Source organism: Lissotriton vulgaris, chromosome 6, assembly GCF_964263255.1.
Source record: "Lissotriton vulgaris chromosome 6, aLisVul1.2, whole genome shotgun sequence".
Taxonomy (NCBI): Eukaryota; Metazoa; Chordata; class Amphibia; order Caudata; family Salamandridae; genus Lissotriton; species Lissotriton vulgaris.
The window spans coordinates 1,764,750,242-1,764,766,017 of NC_141694.1; the positions used below are offsets into that span (position 1 = coordinate 1,764,750,242).

Sequence of the window (15,776 nt, forward strand, 5' to 3'; positions counted from 1 at the left end):
ATCCTAAAATTCACGGAAATTACCCCATATGTTATTGCACTCATTTTCCCGTCTGTGATAACAAATCCTCCTCAATCCAGTGCTCAAAACAGAATGTTACCCTACTTCCATACTTTGCCGATTACTATGTTTAGTGTTCAGTTAAAATATCTTATGTAGTTCAAACCCTTGATTGTTTGGGAGCAAATTAAATAATAGGAGTATTGACAACCTTCTTACATATTTCTAATATTACATCAATTGTATCTAGTGTGTGCACCTAAAGTGTAACTTTGGTTTTTCCATCCTTACAGGAGTCCCATACATGCGGAATGTTAATTTTTGCAGAATACATATAAGGATTCTTTAGTTTATCACTGTTAAACACTTTGTGTTGAAGTATACTTAAAAGCTTTAAAATAGTATCCCAATCATCATACCACTGCTTAGAGATTTATTAAAAGAATGCAGGATCCTTACTGAGCATCATTGCCGAGGAGAAATGGGATTTTGTGACCAGATGGCAGCCGTTGTTTTTGTTTTAAAGTGAGATTGCAAGCGCTTGCTTCAGAATGCAGTTGATTAGATAACTTGGATTTTGACTGGAATAAAATAATTTGAAGATGCCTATATTTTGTGGACTTCTTGTTCTCATTTTTTTTAATTTAAAATATGTTTTCTCCTCTTGTCTATACAATAACTACAACAACGAAGCATTGTGGAACATGCCACTCCAAAGAGCTGCTCTAAGATCACTGATTCAAATACTCAATAGCACCCGTTATGTCCAATTCCAGAGTATTTGAGGGTCTACTTTAACTTCAAATTAATATAAAATTAAACTGCAAATATTGAAAGAAACTTATTAAATTATGTTTTGTGCGCAATTGATTCTCAATATACCAGCAGACATCAGAGATCTCCAAAGATGGTAGTAAATTCCATGTTTCTGTTTTGGATCATATCATATAATGATCCTGTAGCAGACATATCGAAAGCATAATTTCCACAACAAAAGGTTAGTTTGCACAAATATTTAATGTTTCTAACTGTTGCTATGATTATTATTTGTAGAAATTGTTCTGATACTATGGCCCACATGCATCATTGTTTCATTTTGCACTTCCTAATTTGCGATTTTTAGGGAATCGCAAATTAGGAAATGCAAAATGGGATGCATGTACATTTTCTCAAAATATTTGAGAATCGGTAAAAATCGCAATTTTTACCGATTCTGAAATATTATGCGATTAGCAAAGTGCGAATTCGCAATTCCCATTCATTCCTATGGGCTAAAATGCCCATAGGAATGAATAGGAATTGCGAATTCGCACTTTGCTAATCGCAAATCCTGATTGCATTTCAAGGGTGGAGAGGGGGGTTCCAATAACCCCCCCCCTGCACCCATGAAATGTTGTTTTCGCATCATGTTGCACACACACATGTCCTAAGGACATGTGTGTCCGTAACATGAATGTGTAAAAAATGCTTTTGCAGCGTTTTTAACACTTTTTGCAAATTTACCAAGTGGTTCAACCACTCGGTAAATTTGACACCCTAATTGCGAATTCGCAATTATGAAAGTAATCATGCATTGCTTTTAAGAAATCGCAAATTTGCGATTTCTTAAAAGCAATCGCATTTTTAGAAATCGCAAAAATGTGCGATTTCTAAAAATGCTTGATGCATTCCAAAAAGCATTTTTGGAATCGCAAACGGCCGATTTTAAGGAATCGCACCGTTTGCGACTCCAAAAATGCTTGATGCATGTGCCCCAAAATGATAAAATGTATTTGAAATGGATTTGTAAAGTTCTGTTGCTCTCTTCTTTCAGGGGTCATACAGTTAAGGCTGTGTGCGAGTCCTTTCATCTTTCCAAAGACGCTGGATTTAAAGTGGTGTCACACATGATGCCTGATCTCCCTAACATGGGATTGGAAAGAGATATTGAGCAGTTCATTGTAAGTATGGCTCCATGTTTGTTAGTTCTACTTTTTCTTATGTCGGCAATAAGAGGTTGTCTTTTTTAATCAATAATATTGACTGACAATGTCCAGGTTTAAATATCGTGCTTACCACAAGTGGCGTCTTGTCAGGCAATAGAAAAGAGGCACAGGTAGAATAGAGTAATTTGCCCATGATCCTAAAGTTTGTTTATGTGTGAATGTCCAAACAACCCTTCAGGTCTCCACATTCGACAAATTACCTATAAGGCTTTGTTATACTTTCAGGCGGCCATGATTGTTTTTCTGCTAGAGCCCCCTGTCACATCACTTTCTTATCCCACTAATTTCTTTAGTTGTTTGGTTGTCCCAGTTTACTTCTAATTATTCAACTTCTCTTAGCACACCGTTGGAGTAGAAAGGTCCCTCTTAGTTCCAAATATTTGCTATTTTTGGTATGGCTTTACAGATGATGCAAAAGAAAAACTTTAACCAAGAATGTTTAACCTTTCTTTCACTTATAAGTTGGTGTCAACAAGAGCAGACCAGGTCTGTCCACTGAAAACCTAGCACTAACTGAATGTGTGGGCTTGTTCTGAAGCCATTTGTCGATTCGGTAGAGAACTATGACACATGTTCAAAGTCTGTGATCAGTTAGTTTTTAGGTCTTGCTTACCAGAAGTGCAAAATGTATATTTGTGAAATGAGCTACTGTCAGCTTACAGAGTGTGCCCACTGCTTATCATTGGTTGTTTTTACCGTTACTCTTATTAGCTTGCTTTTCATTGCTTAGCTTGGGTGTGCTTCTTTTCCTGGTGTGTTTGTTCCTCTCCTGGAGCATGGACGCATTTCTTGTGTTCTTCCACTGTGTTCTTTTAAAGCACTACTTTTTAGGTTTGGAGTAAGCCAAGACCTTTTGATTTCACTAAAATTATATATGATATACTTACTCATCAGCACTTTCGGGCAGCTCTCCTCATCCATTGGTCTGTTTTTGTGTCAGTCACATTTTGTGTGTAGAGCCTGATGTGATAGCAGGACGCTTTCTACCAGATGTGAAACAGAGCACATTCCTGCTTTACCAATTCCTGTACCCTGCTAATGATGTTGTAAATCCATTTTGGAGTGCTCTTTGTTTATATGACTGTTTCTATTTTGCCAAAAAGGCGAAAAACAACAGGAGTAAACCCGTAGACCAGATTGAGATCTGGGTGTACATAAGTATAAGGCAACAATATCTCAATCAGATTCAATTGGACAACAGATATACTTGTATGTACGATACATTACAATAGATCTGGAAAAGGAAAGAGAGACTCACAAGTTTAGATTTTCTAACGTGCATATAGCATCATATATTTGGAAGGAAATGTAGGCAAAAACAATTAGGGAAAATATCGTAAAGTAATAAACAGCACTTGTGGCAAGTAATGCGGTGGCAACCCAAGGGGTCTTTGTGCACTACGTGATAGTGAGACAAACAGTGGCGGCGCAAGTGACATAAGGGTGGAAAACAGCGAATCGGCACAGACAAGAAAAATAAAACACAATATATACAGATTGTAGGTTCCTCCTTGGTAAATGGATTCTGGTGATTAGTTTTGGAACCAAAGTCAGTAGTGCACCATGAGTTGCGCTACAGTGTGGGTCGACAACGTTTCGATCCTATTGATTTAGGATCTTCATCAGGACCGGGTTGCCGAATAAAAGAAGTGCTGTGGGGAAAGGAAGCAGTAGGTAAACAGCCCGGGGGAGGGAGGGGGGAAGAAGTATGCGGGGGCAATGTAACGGAGAAAAGCGGGAAAGTAAGGTGAGGGAGGGTGGTACAGTGGAGGAAGGAGTAGGTTGTGAAGAGGAGAGTGTGAGGCGAAAAGGCGGGGGTTGGCGGGGGTAGGGGGGGTCATAGGTGGGAAGACGGAGGACAAAGGAAGGGGATGACGGAGGACAAGGGAAGGGGAAATGGGGGCTGGAAAGGAAGGTGGGTAGACAGAGGCGCGCGTGTGGTACTTAAAAGGTGCGATTACGTCCAGAAACGGAGCCCCGTTCTGGCGGGAGGAATCCCGCGGCGGTTGTAGTGATTCAGGAGAGTGGAGACTAAAAGGAAGAGAGAAGATTCTAAGGCGATGCAATTTGTACAAGGAATGTGATGTTTGCCGACGGCAAGTAATTATGACAGAAGGACAGAGACCGGAGCGCATGTCAGAGGTAAAAAGGGCCTCTAGGTAAAGTAGGGAGCGGGGTCTTGGACAGGGTGTCCGGAGTAGAGAGAGAGAAGGGGGTGAGGACAAGGAGAAGGTGGGAGAGACAGAGAGGGAGGAGCACGCTGTGTGTCACTCACATGCGTGACAGAGCGGAAAAAGTTGCCTGAACAATGGAGTACCCAGGAGGAGGGCTCGACGAGTCCTAAGTGAAGGGGGAGGGAGAGAGACTGGGTGAAGGAGGATGCGCGACCAAGGGGTGCTCGGTGATCCAGGTGTAAGCGAGGACACTTACGTGGGGAGCAGGAAGCGGCATGATCGAAGCCCCGTTCAGGCCGTAGGAGATGAGGGGATAGGCACACGGTTCTGACGCTACGTGGGTGCTATCGGATTAATGGACCTGCAAGGGAGAAAGCAGGGCGGTATTGAGGGGGAGTGCGGGCAAGGAGAAGCCTTGAAATGAGGTCACCGAATGAGGAGCTTACGTTGGTATGTAGGGTAGCCGCCGTATGACATACGGCGGTCACGGAGCGGTCCCGGTTAGGTGGACCTGAAGGGGCCCGATGACGCGGGAGCAGCGTCAGGAAGGGGCGTGCTAATGAGAAATGAAAACAGGATGGAAAGAATCCATAGATGGATTTCAGACCGGGGTGGGTCAAGCGCCGGAGGGAAAATCCGACACGGAGTATGGGAGAAAAAGAAACCCATGCAGAATTAAATGGGATTTCGTATGACGAAGTGTAGATGTGTGGCAAAGATATGTTATGCAGATATGAATCTAAACCGAGGAATATGTCTGAACAGCAGGGTATGTTGTGCTTACACACAGGAGGACAAGGCAACAAGGTTTAAATTCAATAGCAAGGGGACAATAATTTGGAACCAAGGAGTATATGACCCTGATGGAGCAGGGAAAGGTCGATTTGCACAAGTATATAAAATATCAATAAATTGTAAAAGAGATAAATACACAAGGATTTAACAATTTCTGGTGTCCTGATGCAAGGCACCCTGCATTTAAATTAACACAATGTAGAAAAAATTAAATCGAGGCCCTTGGTCTTTACAGAGTGTACTTGCCTTTTTTATGTCTCATAGTGCAATAAGACCAGGAGAATGAGCATACTTGCATCTTTCATCTGCCGCTTGGAATAATCTGCTGCTTGTACTTTGACTTCCTGACCATCGTTTAATCGTTAATCACCAAGATACCAAAAAATGATGCATACACATGTCCGTCTTCTGGGAAGTTGTCTTGTCTCTGATCTAGAAGATGCGGAAGCATTCTATAAAGCCTTTCGACCATGGCACTCAGGCACCAAATAACACCCAAAAGTCAGGGAACTTCAGAACTATGGGTGACTGCCGATAATGCTAGAAGGCCATGTCTCTGCCTTAATGTGTTATGCAAGTTTTGCTAACCTAAGACTGCCATCTCCTTACCCTGCATCTGCATTCTTCGTCACTATTGCTGCAGTAATCCTGGTTAACAATTGCCTATAATCTTTTTTAAATTAATCTGCAACCCATCCTGGTACCGTGCACAAACCGGCGTTTGAACCAAGGGCAGTCTTTGTATCTTTTCCATCTGGTATCCCACCGCTCTTATGACATTTGGCATCAAGTGGTTCCACCTTTATCCACTGGTATATTCTACACCCATTAAGGGTCTCAGCAGAATGTAGGAATAGGACGCTGAGAATCTTGCCATCCGCCGATTAACTCAGAAAAGCTAAAAAGTGATGGATGAAATGCTTGAATTAATCTCAGCAACTAGTATTACTCGGATTGCATTGCAGTCTATAGTTTTTTGCCTACTGTGCCACTTCAGACATGAACCAGCCACACACAAATCACAATTGTTTCTTCTCTAATAAAAAACTGTCATCTCCAGGTTTCCTCATTAGCACAAACCACCTCCGACCCATTTCAGCTGGTTTATGGTTTTACTGTCGATATTGAGCCGTCTGTAATGGTGCTTTCCAGATATGCAGAGGCTTGGGTTAAGTTGTGGACTCTGTGAAAGTTGAGGGACCATCTACATTGCATGGGACAACGTTATTCCTCCACACCTTTCTCTTTCAAGACTTTTCTCACTGCTTTTCGTACCTTCCTAGTCTCCTCCTTTCCTTGGCACCTCCCTCTAACTTGCCTGTCAACATGTTGCACTCTGAGTCTCTAGGCCTAACCCACTAAGAGAGGAGTACGATGGTAGTGAAAGTCAGACACGGTGAACTCTTCAGTACTTCCTGCAAGCTATTTGGAACAGGAAGTAGAGGTGGACTACTTTGGAACCTTAGGTGAGGCTGGGATCAAATCTGTGTTTACGCTCCATCTTCACACTTGTTCTTATTTTTAAACCATATTTTATTACATTTTTCCCAGTTTAGCATCATACATAAAAAATAAATGTACATGTGTTATTCGTCAGGCTTCTTCATATCTTCAATTATGAGTGCATCAGTGGGGTTCTCAGACATGTCAAACATTACTTATAACAGTTACATTCATGTGTATTATTTCTGACAGTCTAAATTGTGCAGTTTTAGTCACTGTTGAACCACTTAACAGTGATACATCGGTACTCGAAGACCTGAGAAGGTGAAGGTGATATATGATCTATTTAAACTTCACCCTCCCTCCTGTCCCGTTAACTCAGCTGGCCCTGGTCCTCCCCTTGTCCCGGAGCTGCGCCCTTCTTATCAAAACAACCTTCTCTCAGGTAAAGCGTGTGTATACACTCTAGCTTTGTGTTGGAGCTCACTATTCTACATGCGTGACTATATTATGTTCTCTGGGTGGTCATAGGAGAGGAGGAGGGGGTACAGGTGTGTGGGTTAGCTCGCGGAGGGAGGGGGGGCCCTACTGATCCAGTGCCACAGGGACTGGTGTTGGCGCTGGTGTCTTGAAGGTTTCCAGAATGGTGTCCCATTCCATGGAAATTACTTTTTTATGCAGCCTGCGTGCTTCATCTCGCCTGCTTGTTGCACTTTCTGCACTACCCCATCTTACCACATCCCCGTACCAGCCATGTAGTGGTGGAGGCTTGGCTGATTTCCACCGCCTTGTGATTGCGCGTTTAGACATGAGCAGGGCCAGATCTACGAAGAGTAGCTGTACTTTCTGGGTTTCAGTGCGTCTGGTGATACCTAACAGGCAATTACCGACTGTTCGCGGCACAGGGGTACCCACTGCTGATGCCATAATTGCCACCACCTCTGTCCAGAACACAGCAAGTACTGGGCCTGTCCATAGCATGTGAATCAGGTCCGCTGCTTCAGTCTTGCATCTAGGGCAATGATGATGTTGTGTATTTGGGAACATAGACTGTAGTCTGGGTGGTGTAAGGTGTACCCTCTGTTTGACAATATATATTGAATACATTTGAATTTGGCGTTTTGTGGAATTTTCCTGGAATATTCTAGGATTGAGCCCCACTCTTTATCAGTCAATTCTTTGTCTCTAGACCGTTTGGTGCACAGCTCTGTCAAGGTGGTGCCAGTATGTGTTCTAATACTCTTATATAGCCATTTGGTGAGATGCCGGCCTTTGCCCATGAGATGTATCATATGAACCAGTTTGTGCTTCCCTTTGTGGGGCCCAGTGTTTCTTCACATACTGAAGAACCGCAGAGTGTGTGAGGTACAATTTATCTGTGATCCCATTATGTTAGGTGAAATTACCATGATCCATGAGGGTGCCTTCATCAAACAATGAACCCACTGTGGTTACCCCACCCTCATCCCAAGCTAGTATGCTCCGTTCAGTAAGCATGCCGGTGGGGGTAGGAATCCCCAACAACGGCATGTTGTCAGAGTATGGGGGGCAGCTGCACTTGTAACGTAGAGGTTGTTTCCAGTATGTGAGTGCAGTGCGTAGGAGTGACGGGGCGGTTGAGGGTATTGTGGCCCGGGGCAGCAAGAGTGTGTGTAGTGCACCTCGCTCTAGTTCCTGGGTTGTGTAGCCAATTTCATGCAGATTTTGCCCTGCCAGCCAGAAAGACAGCCATTGCAATTGGCTCACGTAGCAGTAGGCGCGGAAATCCGGGACGCCCAGCCGTCCCTTATCTGTATCCAGCTGTAGCTTAGCCAATTTCACTCTACGGCGACCATTGCCCCAAATCAGGTCAGTCAATATCTTGTTCAGGGAGGTAAATGTGTCTGTCGGGAACACTACTGGTAAATTTGCAAAGAAATATAACTGTGGGGGGAGGACTACCATTTTTGTGATAGCCACTCTGCCCATGACTGAGAGTGGCAGGGACATCCAGAATGTGACCTGTGCCCAGAGCGCTCGGATAGTTTTGTTCAGGTTCCCCTCTGAGATCTGGTGCAGTTCTGTAGATTTGGATGCCCAGGTATTTAAAAGTATGTGGGGCTACCGCTAGGAGATATTGCCCAAAGTGTATCTCAGTCGAGCTCCACTCTGGGTGGAAGAAAAAGACCTGTGATTTAGTCTCATTAATAGTAAGTCCCGAGATTAGTGCAAAGTGAGTAAAGATCTCTGATATTGTTGTAAGATCAGACGTCAATTCATCTATATATATTATTATGTCATCTGCATAGGCAGATATCTTATGTGTTGTATTGCCCAGTCGGATTCCCTTCTGTTGTAGCCGTAATCTAAGAGCTAGGGGTTCCAAGGCTATTACAAGCAGAAGAGGGAACAATGGGCAGCTCTGTCGGGTGACCCTGCTAATGGGGTATTCCCTTGAAATGTGTCTGCCTGTACGGGCCTTCGCGGTGGGGACTGAATATAACAACTGTATCCATTTTAGGTAGTCTGGGGGTATGCCAAATATTTCCAGGGATCATGTAATCCCACCTAAGAGTGTCAAACTGCTGCTTCAGGTCTAAAGTGATCCATCCTGCTGTATGGTTGTCTGGGGGGGCGGGTTCCATAACATAGCATAGTCTCCTAATACTAAGCGATGTGCTTTGTGTAGGCACAAACCCACATTGGTCAGGGTGTATTAGCTTGTGTAAGTAAGGGAGTAGTCTGTGCGAGAGGACCTTACTCAGTATTTTGTATTTGGTTGTGACTAGCGATAAAGGTCTATATCCTGAGATGTCTAGTGTCGATCGGCCTGGTTTAGGAAGGGAGACAACTAAAGCCTGCATTGTGGTGTGGGGCAGCATTCCTGTGACTACAGCAGTGTTGTACAGCTGCTCCAACTGCGGTATCAGGGGGTCTGAATATGCGGCAAAGAATTCAACTGGAAGGCCGTCTAGGCCAGGGGCCTTATTTCGTGGTAGGTCATGTATGGCGTATTTAATTTCCACCCGTGTGATAGGGCTGTTTCAGTGAGCTTTGGAAATGTTAGATCATTTAAAAAGGTATGGAGGGAGTCGACTGCCATGGGTGGTGGTGTCTGGTACAAGGCTTGGTAATACTCGCAAAAGGCAGCATTGTTGTCTTGCTGTGTGTCTACAGTGGTTCCATGTATAGTGGTTATCTCGTGTATTGGGGTCTGCGGGTGGGGGGTCATCTCGAATAATGCGCTCCAGGAGTGGACACGTCTTGTCGGCTTCTGCGTGTTTGGTGTGCGTGTAAGCCGTGTAATTAATTTGACGTAGATTTTCTAATAGCTCTGCATGTTTAATACGGCCTTCTTGTAGTGGTGCGCCCTTAGTAGGATCTACTGCTGCTTCCTGCTCTAACTTGTTCAATGAGTTTTCCACCTACTTTGTTATTATGTAATACGTGGCTTGCGTTATCTGGGTGGAGGTAGGAATAGAACACAGAATCCTATTTATTCTAGTGTGTAGTTGGTGCGGATGGAAGAAAAAGGAGTAATCTCTACTGTTGGGGTACTTCAACCACCAGGCGTCCCTATAGACTATCCCTCCGCCATTTGCAAAGTGCTTCAGCCTGCTTGATGGCGCTGGCGCCCTATAGTGGGGGGGTGATCTGTCCATACCGATATTGAGCACTGCATTATAGTCCCCACCTAGAATCCACGGGTATGCCACCCGGGGCTCGAGTATGGGGTTAAGACTCAATAGAAATGTATCCTGTTCAAAGTTAGGGGCTTATATGCTCCCTAGCACTCTGTGTGTGCCATCTAAGGTTCCTCTGACTAATATGTATCTCCCCATCAATCAATCAATCACTGACACTTATAGAGCGCGCTACATACCCGTAGGGTCTCAAGGCGCTGGGGGGGGGGGGGGGGGGGGGGGCGCCGCTACTGCTCGAACAGCCAGGTCTTCAGCTTCTTCCGGAAGGAGAGGTGGTCTTGGGTCAGGCGCAGGTCGGACGGGAGGGAGTTCCAGGTCTTGGCGGCCAGGTAGGAGAAGGACCTTCCTCCTGAAGTCGCTCTTCGGATGCAGGGGACGGTGGCGAGGGCGTGGTTGGCTGATCGGAGGTGGCGTTTGGGAGCGTAGAAGTTGATCCGGCTGTTGAGGTAGCTCGGGCCTTGGTCGTGTAGGGCTTTGTGTGCGTGGGTGAGGAGGCGGAAGGTGATTCTTTTGTTGACGGGGAGCCAGTGAAGGTCTCTCAGCTGTCCGGAGATGTGGCTGGTACGTGGGATGTCGAGGATGAGTCTGGCTGAGGCGTTCTGGATCCGCTGGAGTCTCTTCTGGAGCTTGGCGGTGGTACCGGCGTAGAGGGCGTTGCCGTAGTCCAGTCGGCTGGTGACGAGGGCCTGGGTGACGGTCTTCCTGGTCTCGGTGGGGATCCACCAGAAGATCTTCCGTAGCATGCGTAGGATGTTGAAGCACGCCGAGGAGACGCTGTTGACTTGCCTGGACATGGAGAGGGAGGAGTCCAGGATGAAGCCCAGGTTGCGTGCGTGGTCTGTTGGTTTGGGTGCGGTGCCCAGGGCGGGAGGCCACCAGGAGTCGTCCCAGGCGGAGGGTGAAGAGCCCAGGATGAGGACCTCCGTCTTGTCAGAGTTCAGTTTCAGGCGGCTGGTCGTCATCCATTTGGCTACCTCTTTCATCCCTTCGTGCAGGTTGGCTCTGGCGGAGGCGGGGTCGTTGGTCAGGGAGAGGATCAGCTGGGTGTCGTCGGCGTAGGAGATTGTGCTGAGGTTGTGTTTGCGTGCGATGGCCGCGAGGGGGCTCATGTAGACGTTGAAGAGGGTGGGGCTCAGAGATGATCCTTGAGGGACGCCGCAGATGACTTCGGAGGCCTCTGACTTGTACGGTGGTAGGCGGACTCTCTGTGTTCTTACGTCGAGGAAGGAGATGATCCATTCCAGCGCCTTGTCCTGGATTCCGATGTTGCTGAGGCGCTGTACTAGGGTGCGGTGGCAGACAGTGTCGAATGCCGCGGAGAGGTCTAGGAGGATGAGGGCTGCTGTTTCTCCGTTGTCCATCATGGCTCGGATGTCATCGGTGGCGGCGATGAGGGCGGTCTCGGTGCTGTGGTTGGCTCGGAAGCCGGACTGTGAGGGGTCGAGGGATCCATTCGTCTCGAGGAAGGCGGCCATCTGCTTGTTGACGGTCTTCTCGATGACTTTGGCTGGAAACGGGAGGAGCGAGATGGGGCGGTAGTTCTTGAGTTCGGTGGGGTCCGCTGTTGGTTTCTTGAGTAGAGCGCTGAGTTCGGCGTGCTTCCAGCTCTCAGGGAAGGTGGCGGTGTCGAAGGATGTGTTGATGATGTCTCGCAGGTGGGGTGCGATGACAGTGTCGGCCTTGTTTAAGACGTGGTGAGGTCAGGGGTCGGTCGGTGATCCGGAGTGGATGGAGTTCATCGTGCGGATGGTGTCTTCGGTGCTGATCGGGGCCCAGGCATGGAGGGTGGTGGTGGGGGGTGGTTGTTCGGTCATGGTGTGCGTTGGTTGGTTGTTGAAGCTGTTGTGTATGTCCGCGATCTTGTTGTGGAAGTAAGACGCGAGGGAGTTGCAGAGGTCTTGTGATGGGGTGATGTCGTTGTTTCCTGCGCTGGGGTTGGAAAGCTCTTTCGCGATGTTGAAGAGTTCCTTGCTGTTGTGTGCGTTGTTGTCCAATCTGTCCTTGAAAGCTGTTTTCTTGGCGGCGCGGATCTGGCCGTTGTTCCAATACTTTAAAGGGAATCCTGTTCCTTATCCAGATGGGCTTCTATAACAAACAAGGGAACCCTGCAGGTAGTTATCCAGATGGGGGCACCTCGGGCTAAGGCAAAGTAGGAAGTGGAGAAAACTTGGCCCTTCCATTTCTTACGTAGTTTGGCTGTCTCAATCATGACTCCTGTAGGAAAACTATGTGCACGTGTCGTCTGTTTAGCTGCGCATGAATTATACGTCTTTTATATATGGACCCAAGTCCCCTCACGTTCCAGGTGATTATTGTGTAACTATCCTGCATGTGTATATGTGATCTATCGGTGCTCCGTGCATGTCCAGTGAGAGTGGGTCAGCGGTGCACTAAGTGGAGGGGTGGTGTAGGCCAGGCTGCACCAACCTTCGAAGTCTAACGTAAAATACTCGGTCCAGCGGTACAACTGTGCTGGTCCAACCTATATATACAACAATGTTAACTTTGAAGAATGACGTTGTTGCTTTCGCCATTGGGGTAAGTGGTTCTAGCAAGTTAGCTATTTAAACTAAGATGGTGCGAGCTCAACATGGCCCGGACCGGTTTGTAGTAGTATGCATCTAGATCAGTGCTTCAAAGAACAGGGTGCTCTATGGTTACATAAATTGTACTGATGGGGTGCAACTCTTGTAGTGATCATTCCCCACCTCTCCAGATCCAGCTCTATCCTAGGAAACCTGCAGTTTGTGGTGTGATACCACTGAACAAAGCCACACCTTGGTCAGAATCTGAGTGTGCTGTGTGTTCCTCAGAAGATTCCGAGGATATTTGACGCGTACCTTCCCGGAACATGTTGGCGGTCAGCAGCGCCTCCGCTCGTCCCTTTTGGGCCTGGCCCGGAGGGGGGGTCCTGTTTTGGGGTACCGTGTTCGTCGTGCGGAGTTGCAGCCACCGGCTCCGTTTGGGTTTTGGGGCGCAAATGTACTTTGTGAGGAGGGCCCGTACCCCGACGAGGGGAACGTGACCTCAAGCCATTCCTCCACCTCCTCTGGGGTATTAAAGAACTGTGTTGATTGATCATGGATCACTTTTAGTCTGGCCAGAAATAACAAGGCATATTTGATGTATAGTGCTCGGAGTTTGTTCTTAGTTTCCTAGTATTGAGAGCATTTTCGTTGTACAAGGATGGTGTAGTCTGGGTATAACTACGCCCTCTGATTTTCATACTGAATTTGGGGCAACTCTCTGGCTTTCTGTAGCATTACATCCCTGTCGCTATAATTAAATATTTTCACAATCAGAGGACAAGGTGGGGTGCCCACCGCCGGCCTGCCGGTGGGAATCATGTGTGCCCTGGGGCCACGTGGTCTCTGAACCATTGCTCCATAAATGCAGTTCCATTCGACCCCTCGCATCTCTCTGGCAGGCCAATGACGCAGATGTTGTTGCCTCTGGCCCTTCCTTCCGCTCTGTCCTGGAGGTCCGCTACTTGCCGCTGGAGTTGTTGAAGTTGTTCCCTATGTTCTTTATGTTGCTGTAGCAATTCCGCTAGAGCTAATTTTTTGTCTTTGACTGTGGCGGCGAGCTTAGTGTGGTCAGCCTTTAGAAGGATGAACCCAGTTGTCAGGGTTCCTATTTGTTGTTCTATAGCTTTTCTCGAGTCCCTCACTTCTTTTAGTATAAGATCCAACTTGTCCTGTTGGGGTCTCCAGTTTGGTTGGCGGGATAGTGTTCGTCATTTGTGTGGGGAACTCTGTTGTCTGGCAGTTGTGTTTCAACGTTATTGGAGTCTGCATTTTTCCCCCTGGGGCGTCCCACTGTTCGGATTATCAGCGTGCTGCACTTGTGATGGGGCAGCGACGGTTACCGCACTAGATCACTAGTGATGGTCGCAAGCAGGTCCCGCAGAATTCAGAGTGGTGAGCTCAATCTGGGGAGGTGTTAAGAGGCTAGTGTGTAATAAATGTTGCGGCTGACAGGGCATGCAGCTTGAAGCGTTCTGTGGTCTTCAACGGAGGCACCTCTGTGGGGTCAGCAGCGATAGTTCAGACCCCTAGGCGGGCGATTCCCTCTGCAGAGATTCCAGGTCAGATCGCTCTGATATATCTTTATACGCCTCACTTATTGGTCCACACCCCTAGCCATCTCCATCTACAAGGGCCCAGCAACTACAGGATTGGCACGTGAGGGAGAGTCCCTCTTCTGTTTAACATTTGTTGGCTCCCCGATGCACTTACTGCCCGACAATCATGGATATCTGGCGCCGGCACCCCCTCAGGCCTCACTACTTGTCAGTTGTGCCTAGGTGCGCGCAGCCGGGGGTAGAGATCTCCTAGGGGGGGCATAATCTACAAGTAACGTTCCACCTGCAAGGCTGGTCTCGGCCGCCCTTTTCCTTCCACCTTCAGGGGCGAGGCCTTCTCAACGGGTCGTTGCTGCGCTCCTCGTCACTATGTTGTCTTGGCCACCTAGCAACTAACTGGTTTCGTGGTCCCAGGGTCCGCCCTCCTGGGGCTCCCAGTCATCCGCATCGCTTCAGCACTGACACCACTAATGACGGAGTAAACGTTCTCCAAGGTAATACAACCTATAAGGCTAGGCCGCTCAGGTCGTCTTGCGGTTGCTCCTGGAGTGTCTTTGTATCTTGTTTTCTGTCGTGTTCTTGGGGAGGGGGGGCCTTGCCGGAGTTTGCAGGTTCTCGTGCTCAACGGGCGACTCGTGTGGTAGGCAACTGTCAGGGCCTCAGGACACCTGTGTGGATCAGCTGGGTGAGGGAGGGAGCAGGCGACTGGTCCGTGCGGGTAATTGCCTCTGCCGTGGCCGTAGCCCTCGGCCCAGTGTTGATGGGGTCAGCGCAGCCAGCCGGCCCGCTTTATACTTAACTGGCTATAACATCGTGGGGCTTCTGTGATTCGCCTCGCCATGCCACTGGAGCCTAGTTACACACAGGATCTCCGCTCGGCACCTCCCGGGTCTCCTGTTAGCATTCGGGGCCTCTGGCATATCACAATCCTGGAGCCTCCTCCCCCGGGCGCGGTCAGGTGGGGCTTGGTAGGCAGCTACCCCGTACCGCCGATGAGATCTCTGCCGTCATCCAGCGCAGGGAGACCCGGGTCGCTGCACTTTTCAGTCGGTCTCTGCAAAGGGGGGAAGTTCTCCTGTCGGCTCTGCAGGTCTTCGTGCCGCCCCAGTTCGTGCGAGCCACCGTCGCAGTCTATCGCAGGCTACCTCTTTTCTATGCGTTGGGCACACACGGGGTCAGATATGCGCTGTACCGTTTCTCCGGAGTCAGTGCCAGTCACGGCAGCCGCCTCAGTGCACCCCTAGCTTTGTTGGATCAGGCCGCAGTTCGCTCGGGCCCTGCCTGCCTGCCGGATCTTCGTCGGCTCAAGCGGAGACGCCGGTCCCTTGGGCCACTAGAATACAGCCAGAGATCACGTAGTGTCTAAGCAGAGCACCCACTTTGTTTTTTGGGGCCGCTGTTGTCGATCTCTTAGGATTAGAACAGGATTTCAATGGTCCGGGCGTGGAGCTCGCGCACAATGCGTCCGCCATGCTTGGCGGTTAGCCCCTTCCTTCCGCCCCAATCTTCACACTTTTTCAACTTCTATGGAACGCAGTGTGTTATTTACACCAAGTGTTGTAATATCTCCTAAGATGGTAATGATTTGACTCCAGTGGCTGCAGACTTACTA

General features: G+C 48.0%; 1 protein-coding gene across 1 annotated transcript in view; it reads left to right on the forward strand.

The window, feature by feature from the left end:
- The window catches only part of ELP3 (elongator acetyltransferase complex subunit 3), an 805,914-nt gene that overhangs the window by 311,947 nt on the left and 478,191 nt on the right, over positions 1 to 15,776 (forward strand). The window contains exon 9 of the mRNA XM_086928018.1: positions 1,814 to 1,940. Within this exon, the coding sequence (XP_086784144.1) occupies positions 1,814 to 1,940 (127 nt within the window). The remainder of the gene's footprint in view (positions 1 to 1,813; positions 1,941 to 15,776) is intronic.